Source organism: Raphanus sativus, chromosome 7 (assembly GCF_000801105.2).
Source record: "Raphanus sativus cultivar WK10039 chromosome 7, ASM80110v3, whole genome shotgun sequence".
Classification (NCBI taxonomy): Eukaryota; Viridiplantae; Streptophyta; class Magnoliopsida; order Brassicales; family Brassicaceae; genus Raphanus; species Raphanus sativus.
The window spans coordinates 3,247,927-3,267,921 of NC_079517.1; the positions used below are offsets into that span (position 1 = coordinate 3,247,927).

General features: G+C 35.7%; 2 protein-coding genes and 1 long non-coding RNA gene across 6 annotated transcripts; all 3 read right to left on the reverse strand.

Moving 5' to 3' along the window:
- Positions 1–114: 114 nt before the first annotated feature.
- LOC108814192 (protein PNS1) lies at positions 115–3,631 on the reverse strand. Of its 2 annotated transcripts, XR_008936696.1 has the most exons (6): positions 3,433–3,631; positions 2,974–3,354; positions 1,968–2,879; positions 1,658–1,891; positions 1,343–1,576; positions 115–279 (listed from the first exon to the last, which is right to left on the reverse strand). XR_008936696.1 is itself a non-coding variant. In XM_018586704.2 (5 exons), the coding sequence occupies exons 1-5, from the start codon at positions 3,454–3,456 to the stop codon at positions 1,406–1,408; spliced, it is 1,722 nt and encodes a 573-aa protein (XP_018442206.2). In that variant the 5' UTR covers positions 3,457–3,631; the 3' UTR covers positions 281–1,405. The 2 variants fall into 2 exon arrangements, 1 of the variants encoding a protein (XP_018442206.2); XM_018586704.2 differs by lacking the exon at positions 115–279 and having other exon boundaries at positions 281–1,576.
- Positions 3,632–4,766: 1,135 nt separating this feature from the next.
- On the reverse strand, positions 4,767–8,319 carry LOC108814895 (protein ZINC INDUCED FACILITATOR-LIKE 1). Of its 2 annotated transcripts, XM_018587538.2 has the most exons (17): positions 7,880–8,319; positions 7,735–7,775; positions 7,532–7,592; positions 7,298–7,400; positions 7,103–7,205; positions 6,967–7,020; positions 6,819–6,881; positions 6,668–6,717; positions 6,472–6,547; positions 6,171–6,377; positions 5,994–6,081; positions 5,821–5,906; positions 5,623–5,730; positions 5,489–5,533; positions 5,316–5,404; positions 5,173–5,216; positions 4,767–5,059 (listed from the first exon to the last, which is right to left on the reverse strand). In XM_018587538.2, exons 1-17 carry the CDS (start codon positions 8,022–8,024, stop codon positions 4,968–4,970), a joined length of 1,455 nt encoding a protein of 484 aa, XP_018443040.2. In that variant the 5' UTR covers positions 8,025–8,319; the 3' UTR covers positions 4,767–4,967. The 2 variants fall into 2 exon arrangements, with proteins under 2 accessions (XP_018443040.2, XP_056847144.1); XM_056991164.1 differs by lacking the exon at positions 7,735–7,775 and having other exon boundaries at positions 7,880–8,020.
- Positions 8,320–18,390: 10,071 nt separating this feature from the next.
- Positions 18,391–19,819, reverse strand: LOC130497599 (uncharacterized). 2 transcript variants are annotated; one of them, XR_008936606.1, is made up of 5 exons: positions 19,674–19,819; positions 19,273–19,500; positions 19,096–19,170; positions 18,813–18,932; positions 18,391–18,686 (listed from the first exon to the last, which is right to left on the reverse strand). It is a non-coding gene; the product is annotated as an uncharacterized LOC130497599 (long non-coding RNA). The 2 variants fall into 2 exon arrangements; XR_008936605.1 differs by having other exon boundaries at positions 18,391–18,932.
- Positions 19,820–19,995: the final 176 nt, after the last annotated feature.

Consider the following 19,995-nt stretch of genomic DNA (forward strand, 5'->3'; position numbering starts at 1 on the left):
CCTGGAAGGTTCTTATGATCTTCATATTCGAGTATATAGAAGCACTAGTTTTGTGCAGTGTCAAAGCTTTACCGCAACCATCTGATCTGGGAATCAAGACCAGCATCACGCAGAGCATTCAAAGCAGAGGAATAATAGAGCCTGGTTCGTTCCACTTTCATGTACTAAAACAGCCTCCATTAGTTATACACCATGAGACAACGCATGCATTGATGATGGTTATTATTGCTAAGGACTCCTTGTAGACAACTTAAGGCAGCTTCTTTGATGGCAAAATAGCTATAAACGAAATAATTTTATAGGAACAATATTCATCAATATGTTTACATCAACGTATCTATGCAGATGCATGATGTCATAATTATAAATAAATAATCAACACCTTATATACCCATGTTGTTACAGATAGGAACCAACAAATAATTGAAGAAGTAAATATATGTACAGAAAGTCATTGAAGGGGTTTCAACTAGGGGTGGGCAAAAAATCCGAACCCGAAAAAACAAACCGAACCCGATCCGAAAAAGTAGCACCGAATCCGAACCGAAATTGATTAAATATCCGAATGGGTTCAAAATTTCGGTATTTAAAGAACCGAAACCGAACCCGATCCGAACCGAAATATTTTGGGTACCCGAATGTATCCGAAATAAATTTATATACTTAAATATATACATTATTTTTATATATAATGTATATTAAAATTATTAAAATATATAAGATACCTTTAAATTTTCCAAAATACTCGGAAAATATATGCAAATAGTCAAAAGTAAATGTTTAAAATAGCTAAAGTATACTGAAAACACCAAAATAGTTAAATATCTATTGATTCTTTATCCAAATATTCAAAGAAAACCAATTTATATATTAAATTAAGATATTTTGACATATATGTTATGAAAATTTATATGTAATATATTATCTTTCTTATAGATTTTGAAAATTTAAAGTATATAATGAATTTTGAAAATTTAAAAATATTTTAAATGGGTTATCCGAACCCGAACCGAACCCGCAAAGATCCGAACCGACCCCGAACCAAAATTTAGAAATATCCGAATGGGACTGAAATCTTTGACCCCGAAAACCCGAAACCCGAATGGACTGAACCGAAACCCGAATGGGTACCCGAACGCCCAACCCTAGTTTCAACAACAATAATGAAAAAAAAAAGGCTCAACAAACTTTGCTTAGTTGGATTGTGTTCAGGACATGAAGTCATGAACCACATTCTTTCTTCCCCACCCTCACAGATATTTACTAAATTAATTATCAAATTTTAAATACATTTTTTTTTAAAAACCTAATTTTGGTTTCTGATTTTTTCTTAACACCTTACCATTTCAATTAGGCAGGAATGAAAAAACAAGAAGAAGAAGAGAGTTAAGCAGCCAGGACCGGGCTAGGCTAGAGCACGGCGGACTCTAGGTGTGTGAACAACAACACGACCATTTTTGATCAAAGCTTGTCTATCTTTTATGGTTTTGTCAAAAAATCTGCTCTCTGGATTCTCAGCGTAGCATGCGTAGTAGCAACTCACGCATGCGTGAGGCAACGCCATTGAGATCCTCGTCTGTTTTCACACATATCCAATGATGATAATTAGAATAATACTGACTGTAATAATCTGGATTTAAAAAAATGTCATTTTTACCATGAGGTAACCAATGAAGAAAGCAAGTAAGGAGATTGTGGCTGTAAAAGGCTTGTAAACTGTGTGTGTCCAAGCCGCCGCGACAATAACACATACGCAGCCACTGCATATCCCTGTGAGGAAACATATAGAGCTTGTTATGTCTGCATCTACAATCTCAACCATATCTACATCCTCAAACAGTTTCCACGTGTCTTGTGACGCCCTCACAAACCCTTTCCCATACGCTGCTATCTGGTCACACACACACACAAAACATTTACTCAAACAACAGGAACATATGAAAACATTTGACTAATTAATAATTTACCTGCACAAAGGCCCATCCATTGCCGTGCTCGAATATGAACGTCATGAGTTTAAGACAGCAGTTAGCGCAGCAAAACATGAACTCATCCTCACCCTTGAGCAAACTCAACCCTCTCGCCAAGATCCTAAGGGCTTCGATCGTCGGAACAAAGAGAGAACCCAAGCACGCGCTCCCCAAGTTACGAGACAAGGCTCTCTGGAAACTAAACCTCGTACTAGACTGCATCCCTCTAAGATAGAACAGAGCGACGACTCTACTCACGGTAAGATTCACAACGTTCCTCATCACCTCCGTCGTCCAAGCCAAGCTCAACACCAAACCGATAACCACCAGCGGCGGGAAGTAAAAGTTCAACGCACCGATGACGCCGAAGATCCAAAGCGACATCCAGAAGAAACCAGCGGCTAGCATGTAGTAGGTTGGTAGGTTGAGATCGGAGAACTTCGAAACGGGCTCTAACGACTTGACTAATATCTTGGAACAGAACTTGATCCTGCGAGTGACCCAGCAAGCGTATAAACCGTTTCCGATGGAGAAGGCGATGAGGGCGACACCGACGGCATCGGTTGCTGGCATCTGGAAACAGAGCAAGAGGATCCCCGAGGAGAGAGACATGAGGAACGTGCTCCAGAGTATGAAGTGGATCATGAAGTCAGGCCAGAGACGGATAGCCATTTGCCAGGAGAAGGCGAGGAGGATGCTTAGCAGAGATGCGGCTTCGACTTGTGGAAGTAAGAATCTGAGGATCCGTTGCTCTTTTCTTTTGACGGTTCCGTTGGAGCCGATTAGACCCTGGACGCCTCTGAAGACGAGGAAGCATACGAAACCGATGGCAACGATCTTGTGAAGGATGAAGAGGAAGAGAAAGAATTTGTTTGTGTACTTTGATGAGTTCAACGACGCCAAAGTTTCCTTTGCAAACCAAAAAAAACAAATTAGGAAACTTTAAGACATCGAAGGTTAAAAATGGAAACTTTCCGACAGAGATGCAAAGTAGAATTTTTACTTGAGGGGTTTGTGTGAAGAGGGAACGAGACTGGTGCTGAAGCGGAGGCGGCGGTGGTGTTGACGGAGACGGAGACGGCGGAGGCGGAGGCTCTTCCGGCGGTTGCGCGCGAACGGGAGGAATCTGAATCGGCGGAGGAGCTCTTGAGGAAGATCGGAGCGGCTGCGCGGGGTTAGGAGGCGGAGTAGTGAATCTACCGCCTCCGCCATTGTTAACGATGACCCTAAGAGGGTTCGTTGGGTTCAATCTGTTCAAGCTCGCTAAGAATCTGTGGTGATTGAGTTCGTCTTTATCTCCTTCCTCCTCCACAGCTTTTACTCCTCTCTGTTTCTTCTTCTTCTCTGTTTCTTCTTCTCCTCTGTTTTCTCTCTCTTCCACAGCCTTTAATACAAACAAACTGATCGTTTTAAGAAATATTATTCATCAAAAAAGAAGAGTAATTGGTAGGGAAGGAGAAACCTTTACGGGGTCTGTGGCACCCATTTGGCAGGTTTGGAGGTGACGTCACTTCCCGGCGACGGCGGTCGTTTCTCGTTTTTGAAAAGAATGTTTTGCAAAAAGAAAGTCTTCTTCTTACAATCGGATTACGTTATTATTTGTGTGGTTGGTGGAAAGAAGTTACTGTTTCTTTTACTTTTTTTTCCTTAAGACTTTTTGGTCGTAGTCATCAGTAACGTTTATTATTATTTTTATTGATGACAACTATATATGGTACGAAAGCAGAATCCAAGCCATGTGCGTGACACACAATCTCCATAAAAGTCTGCGTTTTAGTTTTGTTTTTGTTTTCTTTGTTTGTCTCTAGGTGCAATGTTGTTGTATTAAAAAAAACACACGTGAAGAATGGTGGAGAAGGTCGGGGGGCGAATCCAGAACAGATTATTAGTGGGTGCAAATTTTAGTACATATACAAATTAGAAGGACAATATCACAAATGTACAGATTTAAGGGGATATAATGAAATTTGCAATGGGTGCACAAATGTGTTTTGGTTAAAATTGTGACAAAATTTAAACAAATTTCCTTACAAAACATTTTTTTTTCTGGAAAAGAGTGGGGGCACTTGCACCCATAGCTCTCTGCCTAGATTGGCCACGAGGAGATCCTTATCTTGTGAGTTGACGTGTAAGTTTCAACAATGAAAAATCAAGCGACAGCTCAGCGGGTTGATAAGAGATTTAACGGTTGCGATTTGCTGTTTCATGGACTGAGTTACGTTGATTTCAAGTTTGTTGTTTCTTGCTATATTATTCTCGAAACATCGTTGTATATATTTTGTATGTTTTTTTTTTCAACTTATGTATTTTGTATGTTAGTAATCATTATTAAATCTAAGTCATTTTCTAAAACCATCACCAAGATTCGATTCTAATCAATAGAATACAAATCACGGACAAAATATTCGAACAAGATTTATGTAACATCATAGTCTAAAACTTGTTGTTTCATGAAGGGTTCCGTTTTATAAAGTTTGTTTGTTTCCTGCTATTTTATTCTCGAAACAACATTGTATATTGAGAATGTTAGCAATCATTATTAAATGATGATCTAAGTCACTTTCTAAAACCATCACCAAGATTCGATTTTAATTAGTAAGTTTTGGAGACTCAGCCGCCTAGGTTTGCAAAGTATTACCATATTAGCCCCCTAGACTCATCCGAACTTCAGATTATGAAATACAATCAGTGTTGAAAAAAAGTATTCGTACAAGATTTCCGTAACATCGTACTCCACAGTCCACAGATGATGTAAGTTACAGAAGTTATAAGTTGTAGCCTTGTAGGGGAAAAACATTAAGGCGCAGAACCGTGTTCATTTTTTTTTACTTTATTTTTGTATTACTGATATGGTAATACACTGAAACAAGTTGTGTTCTCGTAACTATGTATCTTTTAAACAAATCTCTGATCTAACTTGGCATCAGACTAATACAATCTTAAATCAAAATACACCAGTGGTATGTAATTCTACTACAATCAAAATCTCATTGATATCTAGTGTTGTGTTTGGGCAAGAAATGGTTTGAACGTCATTACAACTCCGAGTGCCAAGACAGTGCTGAGGATAAAGAATACCATTTGTGTGCCTGCACATTCAAGAGAACCATGTTCTTTTTAATCTAACTTGGTCGTGTTTGAATCCTAAACTCATGTAGCTAATGCACACAGTATGGATATGAATATGAAGAGTTCACGTTACCAGGGAGAAAAGCAGCATCCAGACGTTTCTCGCTCCAAGAATAGCTGCCATTAAACCGAAACAAAGGAGATAATATTAAAATATGAAACGAAGAGAGAAAAGAGTTGAATACATTTGAAAGCATAATATTGTTTTTTGTATACATGATGCCTGCTGCTGCTGGACCTATTGCTTTAAAAAGTGACATCGCTGTCATGGCAATCCCATTAGCTGCTCCTCTTTGGTCTTGTCTCTGTATTGTCAAAATACAGAAACATGTTAGTTTTATTTTCGGTTTTACCTAGTTTTAGAAAATGGAATATCTGAAAATACTTACAACGGCCTTGTTTTGAAGTATGAATAAACCAGTAATAGCAGAAGTCTGCAACACACACACACACACAAAACTGGTGAGAATATGTATTCTAAAACTCAAAACTAAACATTCTGCTAAGGTTATCAGAGACTTACGGCTAAAACATTCTTTGCGACGGATGCACAATTTAGTGCCAGGGTAAGGGCTAAACCAGATAGCTTTGCTATTAGAGGGTAAGTTGACAAGAGAACTAAAGCCAAACTCTGTGGAGTATCAAAAAAACAAGATTTAGAACTTTCTTGCTCAGTGTCATAAGGTTTGAAGTGAGAACAACGTAGTTTAGAAATGGTTACCCCAGAGATACGTGTCACCATGGTTGGTCCTAAGAGCCTCTCGGCGTAAGAGTAGAACGAAAGCTGAAAGATAAGGAGACCAAACCCTATAGAGAAAAGTAGTTACTGTTTAGGTCACTGAAGTCTATTTGTATTGGAAATGTTAAGAAGCATTTAGAAGCATATGGACACACCTGAAATTGCAAGAACAGAACCAACATCGGCAGATGAGTATCCCAAACCTCCATATTTTCTCGGACTGTTTGCCCACAATGAAAAGATCTACCGGAGAAAGAAAAGCTCAAGATTTTTAACTTTATTTGGACCAAATAAACAAACAAAGATGAATGTTGGAGGAAGAGAAGTGGCACCTCTGTGTAAGCCATATCATGAAGTGAGAAGATGCAGTAGACGATAATAGATGAAACTAGTGGCCAGTTCTTTAGAAGAGAGCTTTTTTCATTTCTCTCTGTCGCTTTATGAGATTCAGGGTCATGAGACAAAACTTTGTGAGCATCAAAAGACTCATCAGGTGATGATGCATCATCATCATCAATCTTGTGATTGTGCAATGTTTCCTGGATAAGAAAAACAACAATTTCTAGGAATAAGCTAACATACATACAGTAACTAGCAAACTCAATGGGTGCATGGGAAAGTAAAAGAACGTACCGGAATCCGCAATGAAATTATAGTAACCAAAAGTGCAAAACAAGATATTGCTAAGCACGGCAAGAAGTATGGAAACCTGCATTGTGATTTATAGAGTAATGAGACTATATATATATATATATATATATATATATATATATATACATTATAGATTAGTTGAATGAAAGTGAAGAGAGATGAAGAAAGTAATACTTACTTCCCAAAAACCGACTCCTCTGAGAATAAACTTGGATATTGCTTTGCAGGCTACAAGATTGGGAGATTGAACAAGAATCAATCAAGAAGTGTGAGCAAGGTAGAGTAAGAAAACAAGATTGAAATGTTTTCTGTTTGTTAATGAAGAAGACCTGAGCAAGAAAACCTCCCATAGCAGGACCAATGATGAGGCCAATGCCCCATGCTGTACTAACCTACATGATTTAATAAGATTCTAAATTACTCTACTCAACTAGAAAAGTAAATATATGTTTAAAAACTTTGGATCAAAGTGCTTACAGCTGAGAGTGCTAAACCCTGATATTCATCACGGAATGTTTCCATTGCGTAAGCCTGAGTTCATAAAACATTTTTTTGGTTTAATGAGCTTCGAGAAGTTGAATAGAATGATGTTAAGAGGAGGACAGGAAAAGACCTTTATAGGACCAAGTAAGCCGTTGAAACTACCAAGGCAAAACCTTGTGATGATGGCCATCCAGAAGTTTACACTTAGGCCAAACAGAGTATTGAAAATGACCCTGTCACAAGAAGGATTTGTTTAGACTACGAGGAAACAAAACAAACATGGAAAAAAAAAGAGTCGAACAAACAATGTATAAGATTTACTAACACTGAAGCAGTTCCTATGAGGATTACTGGTTTTCTACCATAACGATCAGCCACAATGCCCCAGATGACAGATGTCATCGTTCGTCCCAGCATGAAAGAGCAACCTTCAAGGGTATATATTGACATACAACGTGAGTTTGAAAAAAGGCTTACTTTATAATCTAAACTAATGGTCTGGAACTTCTTGGTTATTATATAAAACAAAAACAAAGAGATTAATACGAGGATGACTCACCAACAAATCCAGCATAGAACCCAATGTCTTCTTCCTTCTTTGCTATGTTAAAATCACCAATCTACCAAACAACAAAACAAAAAAAAAAGTGCGCACCAAGTTTTACTAATCATCACAAGATCCAAATCAGCACGTTACTAGACTAATCATATGTGTTCAAATGAATTAAAATACTTTAAAGCATTATGTGGGTGGGTACTCACCATAAAGTAAAGAAATGGGAAAAGAGAGGAAATGGGCAGAGCTGAAAATTTATAAAAGGAAAACTTTTTTCAGAGAACAAAAAAAAAACAAACAAACATTATCTTCATTATCGTTTATTCAATTCTCCATGAAGAAGAGTTTTACCGGTACACAAGACGATGAGCCAAACGGTAAGAAGCTCGGAGAAAGGGAAGCCACGGCGAAGCCTCTTCAACTGATCAACCTTGCAGCCAGGGCAATTTTCATGGAACTTGTTCTCCAGCAAACACTCTGCATACTCTTCCGCCATTTGTTCAAAACAAAACCAACCTCCGAAACAAATGGAGACAATACAAAAAAATGATTAGGAAGAGGTGGAGACGATGCGATGTGTTCTTGTTTATTTAATGGGATAAGCCAAACACATAGACAACACAAGAGTTTCACGAACTCTCTTATAAATGATTCTGTCAACCAATGCTGGAAAATATTTAATTATATAGAGAGAGAAGAGCAAAACAACTTGGCTTTCCTCCTCCTCACCAGTCGCAGCCAAAGGATGTGACAGTATTATTATGTCACCTTTCTAATCTCTTTCACATTCATTGTTCTCATCAATCTTTCAGGACAAGAAAATGTTATTTTATTTCATCGAGACACCGTTCAAGTTTTCAACCCTATAAATAATAGTCCTATTATAACTGCTACCAAAATATTAAATTTAAATGCAATTTCTTGCAGAGCTATTATGATACGACCTTTGTCGAAAATATAGAGTTTGATGTGAATATTTGCCGACGTAGCAATTTGCAACACTGTAGTTGACAGGTTAAAATATTAGTGCCCAGGCTTGGCGCACTTATTTGGAATTGAATATTTAAAAGATTTTTGTAAACCTTTTTGGTGGCGTTTTATGGTGGACCATGGAAATTCAATAATTTAACTTGTGAACTTGCTCCTAAAAAAAACTTGTGAACTTTTTTATCAAATGTTTTTTTTGTTGTTGTAGAAGTAGTATTTTAGTTTTCTTCTCCACGGTTTTGAAATTCCAAAATTCGATGTAATTATTTTCCAAATAATAAAAATTAAAAAAATACCTTTTTCTTCTTCTAAGTTTGACGCTAAAGCATTTCATTCATCCAATAATATCATTAACTGTTTTCATTATACAGAATTACTGTCAATTTTTTCATCTCCAAAGTTCTGTCTACCTAACTTTTTTTTCTTCTTAAACTACAATTATCAGTTGAAATATTATTTCAGGAAAATTGCAGAGTAGATCTAAATCATCCTTTTGTCGGAGATCAGATCTGCAGGTTCATTTTGAACATGGGAAGTAGGTACAGTAGTTTTCAACACGTGAATATCAAATCAAACCAATATAGAATTGGTACTTTTAACTTTCTGGCGTGCTTTATTATATCATTGATGTTTCTATAGCGTTTGGCAGAAAATCACAAACCCAAAAAGAAGGAAATAAAAAGAAACTCAAATCCTAAGACTAGTGAAAGTTGATTACGGGTTCTTTCGAATCTAGAACTATAAGAATCAACGAGTTCATACATCTCCCTACCATCACTTCCAGTGAAATTTCACGTTCGAGCCGTGGTTAAAAACACAAATAGCTTGAATGTGAGAGCTACACCGACCACCACTATCACATTCATGACGAAGAACACCATATGCGATCCTGCATTCATTGTCAATTTATTTCCGTTAACCATAAGTCCTATTTGAGTATCATAAAGAATGCCAAAGGGAGACCTTTTTATGGCGGAATAGCCCCGACTCAGAGCCTGGCCGGTTTAGCGCCTCAAGAACCTGGGAGACTCTGTATCCTGCTCCTCCGTCGGTGCCCTGGCACAATTCTATTTGGTTCAAGTCTCACATTCCCAAGCATGCATTCTTAGCTTGGGTGACGATTTTAAATAGGCTTCCAACAAGGGATAGGATACAGCGTTGGGGCTTAAACGTTGCATCGTCTTGCCTCCTATGTGGCGCTTATGATGAGGATCGAGATCATATATTTTTTCGGTGCGCATATTCTCAAGAGGTTTGCTCCTTCTTTTTCAACCAGGCTTTTGTTTCCATTCCGCAAGACTTTGAGGCAATTGTCACTTGGCTACCTTCTTCGTCAGCTAGTCCCAGGGTTCGTACCATCTGTCATCTTTTCGTCCAAGCAGTAGCATATGTCTTATGGCGAGAGAGAAACTCGCGGTTACATACTTCAGCCAGGAAGCCTGCCAGGATGCTCATTAAGGATGTTAAAACACTTTTGAAGGCCAAGTTAATAGGTCTTGATCGTGATCATTCTTCTCGTCACCCTCGTCTCCTTCACACTCCTTCTAATCGTTTGGAAACATATCTTCAGCTCTGGTTTCGTTTGTTTGATGCTTGAGTCTCCACTTCTCGCCTTCAACTCATTCTCACCAAATTGACTGCTTCACATATGTTTCATCTTTCCCTCTTTTTAGTTCGTATCAGATTGTCGTAGCTTCTTTATTGTAAGTTTTTAAAACAGTACTTCTCTTGGGAAGAGGTAAAAGGAATAAAAGGAAGTTTAAAGGAAAAAAAAAATGCCAAAGGGAAGTAATGATTGTGTGAGTTTAGTCGCCTTGGACTTCCAGAAAATCTGTTCAGCAATTATCTATATTATTAAAATAAAAGAGAAGTACCCATATAAATTACTCCTAACATTTCAAAGTTATTTACACTACCATGCCACTGAGAATTAAATTAAACTACCTTATTTAATACTGTTATGAATAATTGCTTATGTGGATGTCCAGCCCATTAGTTTATTTACTTGTAGTCTTGGACCATTCATGGCTTTTATGTATTAACCCATAACCGACATGTAACTCCTATATAAGGAACACTTCTACGATGAAATAAGATAACAGAAAGATTACTTTCCCAACACGTTATCAGCACGATAGACCCTAAAACCCGAGCTACCTAAAAATCCTAAAAACTGACGAGACTTCAGAGAGGCGTATTTCCCAAACTGTGTAGAGCCAGAAGACGATTAAGCTATACACGTGAAGCTCTTGACGATACGAACAAGTTGTCACAAACGGATTGCAGATCGGAGCACAGACGCGCTGTCACGCGCAGAATCAATAGCCGCCGTCGACATTACTTTGGAAACCCTAATCCTAATTTCGGACGAAAATTAAAATCGCCGTATCTCTCCAACCGTGAGGACTCAGACGACGAGTCACCTATCAAATTCAAGATCTCGACGAGAAGAATCCAACGCCGTCGACCTCATCTCAATCCGATCTCGGAAGCGTTCTCAAGGTCTATTACAAGGAGCGCCGTCAACTTGATTCAAAACCCTAATTCGGCTGCAACTTCAAATCGATCTTTCTCTCAAACCGTAAGGAACCAGACGACGATCCAGATATCAAATCGAAGCCCTTGACGAGACGTATCCAGCGACGGAAACCCTGTGTCAGTCCGAGCCCAGACGCGCCCTCACGCTCAGCCACAGTACGTGCCGCCAGCTGTCCAATAACCAGTCCGCAGCTCTCTCCCTCTCTCTTTTTGGTGGTCCGGTTTCAGATCTTCTCAAACATAGGTAAACTAATCTGAAACTCTAAAAAAAAAACTCACAGATCGAATTTGGACTTTGTGTTAAAGGTTACGACAATTAAAATCTTGCAAAACCCCTAACAACTCAGATTAATAAGTCCAAACTCATCCATGAGTAAATCGGAGCTCTTAAACCAAAAGTTCGATCAAGAGATTGTTAAATCAATTAAAATCACAGCCTAAATGGTTTGCTGAATCTCGAAAACCTCTTTGATCTTAATGATCAAATCGATAAAACCTAGAAATCGATCAATCCCCTTTAAAATCTAAATCTGATCGATTTCATCAAAAAAAAAAAAAAAAAAAAAACCTAATTTTTGATTAACCTGAAATTCGATTGTCTACTTGATTGTTTGATAGAAAATTTCGAAAATATAAAATTTCCATTTATAGAAAGTTTCGAAAATAGAAAGTTTTCATTTATAGAAAGTTTCGAAAATATAAAGTTTTCTTTTATAGAAAGTTTCCATTTATAGAAAGTTTCCATTTATAGAAAGTTTCGAAAATATAAAGTTTCCATTTATAGAAAATTTCGAAAATATAAAGTTTACTTTTATAGAAAGTTTCCATTTTTAGAAAGTTTCCATTTTTAGAAAGTTTCCATTTTTAGAAAGTTTCTTTTTATAGAAATTTTTTTTTTTCTGAAATTTCTTTTTATAGAATTTTATGGGAAACTTATCTCATTCATTGATCATCTAGAAATGTTTTCTAAGATTGCATCATAAAATGGAATCCGTAAAAGGCCTTGAAACCTTTTGTTTGAAAATCATTAAAAAGAGCCTTGAAAACCCTAAATCCGAATTGATTAAAGGTGAATGATTGATTTTCATGTTTGTTTGAATCAATTAAGTGTTGATTCACGTCTTAGCCGTGTGACTTTGAATTATTATTGCTAGAAGTAATCATTTGAAATGGTCGTATGACCTATTGCATCATAACTTCGATTATTTTGCTTGCATCAATACTTATTAAAAAAAAAAAAAAGTTGGGTACGTGTGATAAGAAGTATTGATATGAATAATAAAATTTTCTAAAAAGATTACTTAGCATAAATTAAGACATGTTTTGGATAATGTGATTTCAGATGTCGAATTTCGAAACTTCAGATTATACTACCCTAAAATCGTTATGGAAATAATTGATTGAAAATGGCAAATGAACACTTCAGTAGTCCTGATGTCAAGAGGACTCGGACAGTGTATTAATCAAGATAATTATGTAACTGAAAGTGAAAAAAAAATAAAAAAAAAAAATAAAGCCATAACAATTATGTGCTATCATCTCACTAAGGATCTGAGAGAGTAGCATGAAAATACTAGGGATCCTTATGACCTCTGGTCAAAACAAAACTTCAGATTCTCAATGGTATTATGGCAAAAGGCCATGGATGAATGAAAGATTCTCAGGTTCTAGGATTTTGAATCCGTGGACAAATATCATTCTGCTCAAATGAGAATCACCTATAGTTTTAAACTATGTGCTGAAGTGGTAATAGTAAAGGAATTATTTTATATGACCTATTCCACATTTCATTCAAAGGATATGTTGTTATCACATAAGTCTAAAGGTTTCACGACCTATAAAGACTTATTATCATGCCTATTGGCAGCCGAGAAAAGAAAGCAGAAAATTCGAGATACCATCAACTGATAGATAAAATTCAGTAAACATACATTGAGATACAAGAAAGTGATATGAAACCTCCTGAAAACATTGAGGATGAAAATGATATATAAGAAAAATCTGAGGAAGCCGTATGGAAAATATAAATTGTGAGGTTGGCTTACACATTGATTAAAGAATCAAAGATTCAGACATTCTGATTTCATGTTTTATGTTTTGATTTGATTTGCTTGTCATTTATAAAATTTATAGCAATAATAAAAGTTGATTCTGGTCTTATATTATTTTGCTTGATTTGCTTGATAATTTCTTGATTGATAAATGACAAATGAAAATTTAGAAAATGAATATAGTAATTAAAATTGTCCGACCAAATGCATTGCCTAAAAGAGGCATGAATTATTCACCCAAATAAAAGACCCATTTGAGTTATAAAGTTTTGAAAATGAATGGTTTCCACATTGAACCAATGAGCAAAGAAAAAAAAAAGTTCATTCAAGATTATAAATAAAAACTGCCCAAGGCATAGAAATGGTCGAGATTGTACTCCCGGCTGATTTAAACTATGCTAAAAGATCAGTATGATAAAGGCAAAAGGCCTAGGTAACCAGATAGGTTGACCACGAAATTTTATACACTTTATGGCATGACTGGACTAGCCATCCAGGTCTTTAAAATTGATGCAAAGATTGATATCAAATAAAGGCACAAAAGAGTTATCCCATAAAATCTCACGTTGTGTAACATGTACACAAGGAAAACTCAATAGGCTATAATGTTCCAAGTATCTAAAAGATTTATAAGCATGTTCATGAGGGGGAGAAATGACACTCCCGTGGTACATGAACAACACTAAAAATCCGAGTGAGATGGTCTATGACCATGATAGAACTTGGCCGAATTCTTTGTGATACAAAGATCACTAGCTAATGCTTGGGAACACATGGATTTACATGTAATAAAAATATGCATCAGGCCATATAAAGTGAGCATAGATATTCCCATCTAAGAATGATAAAGGGTCATGATCCAGACATAGACCATCCTAAGAGATTATGTTTAGACCACCACAATAATATGTGCCGTCTAGGATGGAACCTCATAAGAAGATGAGATAAAATTGGGAATATATGTTGGATATGAGAATGTCTTCCTCCCACGATTTTATAAGAGACCTTGAGCCAAAATATGGGTGATCAGATTAAGGCCAGGTTTACGGATTACATGATGAATCCGACTATCCAACATCAGGGGGAGAAAGAAATAAGCTGGTACAAGTATAAAGAGAAATGGAATGGTATTAACCATCCTTGTCTTGGCAAGATCCTCGGACCAGAGAATATGATTTAAGACGTCCAAAGAAAGATCATACAAAGCTAGCTAAAAGAATGCCAGACAGATTAGACCCGAAAAGAAAAGAAAAAGAATGACTAAGTCATACCAGCTTAAGCACCACGAAGTTAATGTCCTATAAGAGACATAATCAAGTTGCTATAAAGTCTAAAGATAGACCAATGTGTTCCATAAGATAAGGAACCTCGGAAATAAAAAGAAAGGTGCATAGAAATGACATATCCGAGGTCATAAGAGAAACCAGACCAGACATTGAGATAAGGCTGCGCAGCTAAACATCTAAGATACCAGACCATGTAGTTTGGGACGCCAAACTGCAAGGTAAATGAAGGTTCTTAGTAAGAATGAAATCTCTAATCGATTAGTTCATGTCTGGAACACAATGGAACACTATAAAAGAAGTGTCGACACATAAAAGATAAAGATGCATAAGGAAATAGCACTTGAGTTTAAAAGATATAAGCGAGGATCAGAACCCCCGAGAATACAAGAATGCATTCATAGACTAAAGGAAACCGTGGGGTTCAAAGAAAGATTCAAAGAATCTATAAAAGAGATTGGTGTATTGGCCATATATAGAAACACCATCTGATAAGATAAAACCAGTGAAAAATAGGTTCTGTGTGGGAAAAGAAAAGAAATCGTGAGACATAGACTAAGGTGTTCATATTCCTATTTAAAGTATTCAAGGAATGGCTTGATTACACAAAGGATACTCACAGAGACCAAAGGAACAGATTATAAGGAGATATACTCCTATGTGGTGGATGCTACTACAAATTCGAAAAGGTCTGGATATAAGTAAGAAAGAAATGTAGTAAGTAGCATATTGATCACTGGATAAAGAAATGATAAAAGTATCAAAAAGATGAGAAAAGAAATTCTCATAGAATAGTTTTGTTCCTAAGCTATTCATGGACTGAAATGAAAGGCAGCTGCGTATAAGGCATATAATGCATATAAAGGATAAGACTAAGTGATACTTAGTAAAAGGAGTTCTATAAGAATGATCCAGATCAGTCAATGCATATAGTATATAAAGAAAATCCTTTGTGTATTGAGATTACTGGTCCAACGAATTGAGAATGGGAAAATGAGATGGTTATAAGAGAAAATGAAACCATCCGATCCAAGCCAAAGGTCCATATCGACCAAGGCATGTTCTGCCTCGTTCCGGCCCCATTTCGATCTGTCCTCCTTGGTCTTGTTCCGGTCCAAACCGTCCAAATGGGACGAACAGCTTGTTGACCCAAAAGAGGCTTAGTTTTGAGAAACATCAAAACTATAATATGGTTGTCATTCATAAAAGTTATGGACGGGACACACAGTGGACAACTGTATGATCCGAATGGACCATGAATCTCTGAAAGAATTTATGGTCGAGATCCATCCATGGTAGATGGATGAGAATAAATGTAATATTCCCATGTATTGAAAGTCCATATGTTCTGGTCAAGAATCATAGAACAAGTCCGACCATATTTATGAAATGGACGAAAGATTTTGGTTTATTTATACTAATCAAACAAAGAGAATTTGGTTAGTTTTTACTGATGCAGGATATCTTTCAGACCCCCACCAGGCAAGTCGCGAGGTCGTTTGGTTATGGTCCATGACCAACCAAATTCGTGTGCCAGTCAAGTGTCATCCGTCCATAGAGTGATCAGCAACAAGAAGGTACATCCTGACCACATCTTAATGGAGTTCCAGAAGACATAAAGACGTTCAGGAAGCTACCAGTTCATTCATAGAAGAATTCAGCTGATCCCTTCACCGAGACACTACCGACCGCGACGTTCGAGGAGCATGTGCACCAGATTAGGATGCACAAGTTCAGAGACCCACACGGAGGTCCAAACCAGGGGGAGTAGTGTGTGCTGTACTCTTTTTCCTTCACTTCGGTTTTGTCCCACTGGGTTTTCCGAGTAAGGTTTTAACGAGGCAGCATTAGCACACTACGAGCTCTATATGGTTCTGGCATCCAAGGGGGAGTGTTATGAATAATTGCTTATGTGGATGTCCAGCCCATTAGTTTATTTACTTGTAGTCTTGGACCATTCATGGCTTTTATGTATTAACCCATAACCGACATGTAACTCCTATATAAGGAACACTTCTACGATGAAATAAGATAACAGAAAGATTACTTTCCCAACAAATACTTGTTTTTTCAGTTAAATTAAAGTGTTGTCCTAATATAAATTAAGTTACTTATTTTAATGTTTGTCTTTTTCAGTTGAGTTAATGTGTTGTCCTAATATAAAATTTAACTTTCCTTCTCTATTAAATCAATTTCGAAATTATTTATAGTTTTATTAATGCTGTCTTTTCAGTTTAATAAATACATTTCCTAATTCTAAATTTACCACATTTAATTATAATAAAAATCGCATATAGTATGGTAGGAAAATTATTGTGCCATTACTATCTTTTAATATTCGAACCAAACCAATTTTTATGTTAAGTTTAAGTTTTTAGCATACATTATTCAAATTTATTTGTTATATATATTTTTACTTTTATATTTTAAGAATTTTAATTTTTTAAAAAAAAATTAAATGAGTTATCCAAACCAGACCATGAACCGAAATTATAAATATCCGAATGAGACTAAAACCTTTCACCCCGAAAACCTAAAACCCAAAAAGACCTAAATCAAACCCGAATGGATATCCGAACGCTCATGTCTACTACAAGATATAGAAACCGAATCACCTTATTTATTTTCGAAAAATTATTTTCCATTGACTTTCTCATCCGTCTACAGTAGTAATTATGAAAACTAATTGTCAAAATCCAATCTGAAAATTATTGGACACGTAAGCCCATTTATAATAAATTAGCAGTTAGATCAAATATATATTATATTACATTTAATTTTCTTACAAATTTTAATCTTAATTTTTATATATCCCAAATTGGTTAAAAGTTTAACAATTATTATTTTTTACAAATTTTATAATTAATGTATCATGTTTAATAGCATACTAACCATATTGTCTATTTTCATACTTATCATTCAAAAAATTTGTTTGCTATATATCTTACACATACATCTAATCATAGATGTTAGATTTGTTTAGGTGATCTCCAGTGTTGGTGATACATTTTACGTTAAACACAAAAATATAAAATTACTAATTTAATATGATTATATTTACAAATATAACATTTAGTACACACACAAATTAAAATTTAAAATTAAATACCGAGTGAGATTATTTTTTTAACAAATTTATATTAATAGAAATTCCAAATATTTGGAATTCGAAAGCATTATGATCCACACCTATAATATTTTAATTAGGATAATTGAATTTATATAAGAATATTTTATTAAAATTTTAATTTTAATTTTTGTTATAACTACAAAAAAATAGTTTTTGATTTAAATTTATGATACAAATACATCATTTAATACAAACAAAAAAACTAAACACAGAAAATAAATACCCGTGCGGTCGCACGGATCAAGATCTAGTTGTATGTTAAGACATTAGTATTTTTTTGATAAAGACATTAGTAGTTAATTGCTTCTCTCTTTTTTCTGTAGTGGTTAAAGGTGGATATTCCCGTGGACATCTCAAGAGAGTCAATTGTTGAAACGTCTTTTAGTTGCTTCTTTGAATATACTTGTGTGTTCATTCGAAAATATACTAACAAAGTAACAATATGCCAATATCAGCTGGTTCAGCGGTCTTAAAGAGCGACATCGCAGTCATAGCTATTCCATTTGCTGCTCCTCTTTGGCTTTGATCCTGTCGATTCATAAAAAAATAATTAAAAGTTATAAGAGAAATGAAAACTGGTCCATATTTTACATTCTCGGTCGCCTTAATGCTGGGCCACAGAAATTCAATTATTTAACTTGTGAACTTTTTTATCAAAGTGTTTTTTTTTCTCTTTGATCTTTGTAAACGTAAATTTTAGTTTTTCTCAATTTTTCAAAATTTAATTTAATTATTTTCCATTAGTAAAGTATACTGTTGGAGGGAGCTTTCATAAAGATTTATTACCACGTGAATGTCAAAACCCATTTTTTTTTTAACACATAATGTCAAAACCCATTTATATTTTGTAATAAATACATTGTTGGAGGGCGCTCTCATTCAATCAAACATGGTAAGTAGGTAACTAAGTCTTCACCACGTGAATGTCAAAACCCTATATACATTTGGTACGAACGCCACCACTAACTGGAATAGTTTGGTACCAAAAAGAAAGGGGGCGTTAAAAGTCACTTTCAATCGAGCTGCATTAAAGAAACTGTGAACGGTTTTTTAGCAAACCGGCCCAGTCATTATATTGTGTTGCCGAGTACATATACCACCACATCAGGACTGGGTCCACTTCTATTCCATCTTCATCCCTATCTTTTATGAAAATGTCATAGATGTTTCTATAGTTTTTGGTAGAAAATCAGACAAGTCAAAACCCAAGAAACAAAGAAATTGAAATCCTAAGGTTAGTGAAATATCATAACCGTTACTTTCGAATCTAGAACTAAAAGAGTTAACTTCCATACATTTCCCTGCCACTGCTTTCAATGAATTTCATCTTCCAGCCGTGGTTAAAAACGGTTTGAACGTGAGAGCTACTCCAACCAGGACTATTATTTTCAGTACAAATAAGACCATATGCGATCCTGCATTTATTTTCAATTATTTTTGTTAACCATAAGTATTACTGAGTATCATATAGATGGCCAAATTGGACGCTATGAAATACTTGGTAAGAATGCGACGTTTAGTCCTGAGAAACATAATTGTGTGTTCATTCGGAAAATATACTTACAAAAATATACTTACAACATGCTAGCACCAGCTGGTCCAACGGTCTTAAAGAGAAACATCGCAGTAATAGCTATTCCATCAGCAGCCCCTCTTTGGTTTTGATCATGTTGTTCCATAAAAGTATAAAGTTATATATGAGAAACAAAAAAAATAGGTCATAATTTACAAAAGACAGAAGAATGTAGTTTTTACCACAACTTTGTTTTGCAGGATAAACAAGCCAGACACCCACACATACAAAAGCTAAATGTGTCAGAAGGATTGTAAGCCGAGAATTATATTGACATGAGCTTTTACTTTATGTATATACAGACTATATCCACACAAATGGGAACAAAAGAAAAAGGATTAGCTTTTGCTTTTGGACTTACACTTAGCACATTGATGAGGATTGATCCATAGTTCAACAATAAGCTTAGACTGAAACATGATAAATAGCTATAAATGGAATACTCATTTGTATTGGTATCATCAATGCCTGAAACAAAAATAAAATTTCGGAAGAACAATCTCTATCTTATTGCATTCGAGTGCACTATTTATAATTATAATATGCAGATAAGCATAAGTCACATCAAAGTGTATCAACTGACCGCAGCAAAACTGGTTCCTAGCAGTTCTCTCGGCCAAAGGATACCCAAAAACCTGAAAGGAGAATGCAGAGACCTAAAGAATTGCTGATAAGTAAAAATAGAGGACGCAGAGACATCTGTAGATTTTTTTATTTTTTTATTTTTTATTTTTTTGGTCAACCCTGTAGATTTTTTTTATATATATATGTTTTCTCTCCAAATGATAGAGATGGATCTGATAATTGAGCTAATTCATTTATAATGGTCCGTCAGAAGAGCGATATCAAATTGTTTGGGCCTTATTTTAGGTAACAAACCCATTGATAATTTTGGGCCTCTAGTA

Excerpts from the sequence above, each read along its gene's own strand:
- LOC108814192 (XM_018586704.2), bottom strand. The coding sequence starts at position 3,456 with ATGGGTGCCACAGACCCCGTAAAG. Across the intron at positions 3,355-3,432 it reads GTGCCACAGACCCCGTAAAG|GCTGTGGAAGAGAGAGAAAA; the intron begins GTTTCTCCTTCC and ends TTTGTATTAAAG. Across the intron at positions 1,577-1,657 it reads TCTTCATTGGTTACCTCATG|ACGAGGATCTCAATGGCGTT; the intron begins GTAAAAATGACA and ends GTGTGAAAACAG.
- LOC108814895 (XM_018587538.2), bottom strand. The coding sequence starts at position 8,024 with ATGGCGGAAGAGTATGCAGAGTGTTTGCTGGAGAACAAGTTCCATGAA. Across the intron at positions 6,378-6,471 it reads TAATTTCATTGCGGATTCCG|GAAACATTGCACAATCACAA; the intron begins GTACGTTCTTTT and ends TTTCTTATCCAG. Across the intron at positions 5,060-5,172 it reads GGATGCTGCTTTTCTCCCTG|GCACACAAATGGTATTCTTT; the intron begins GTAACGTGAACT and ends TTGAATGTGCAG.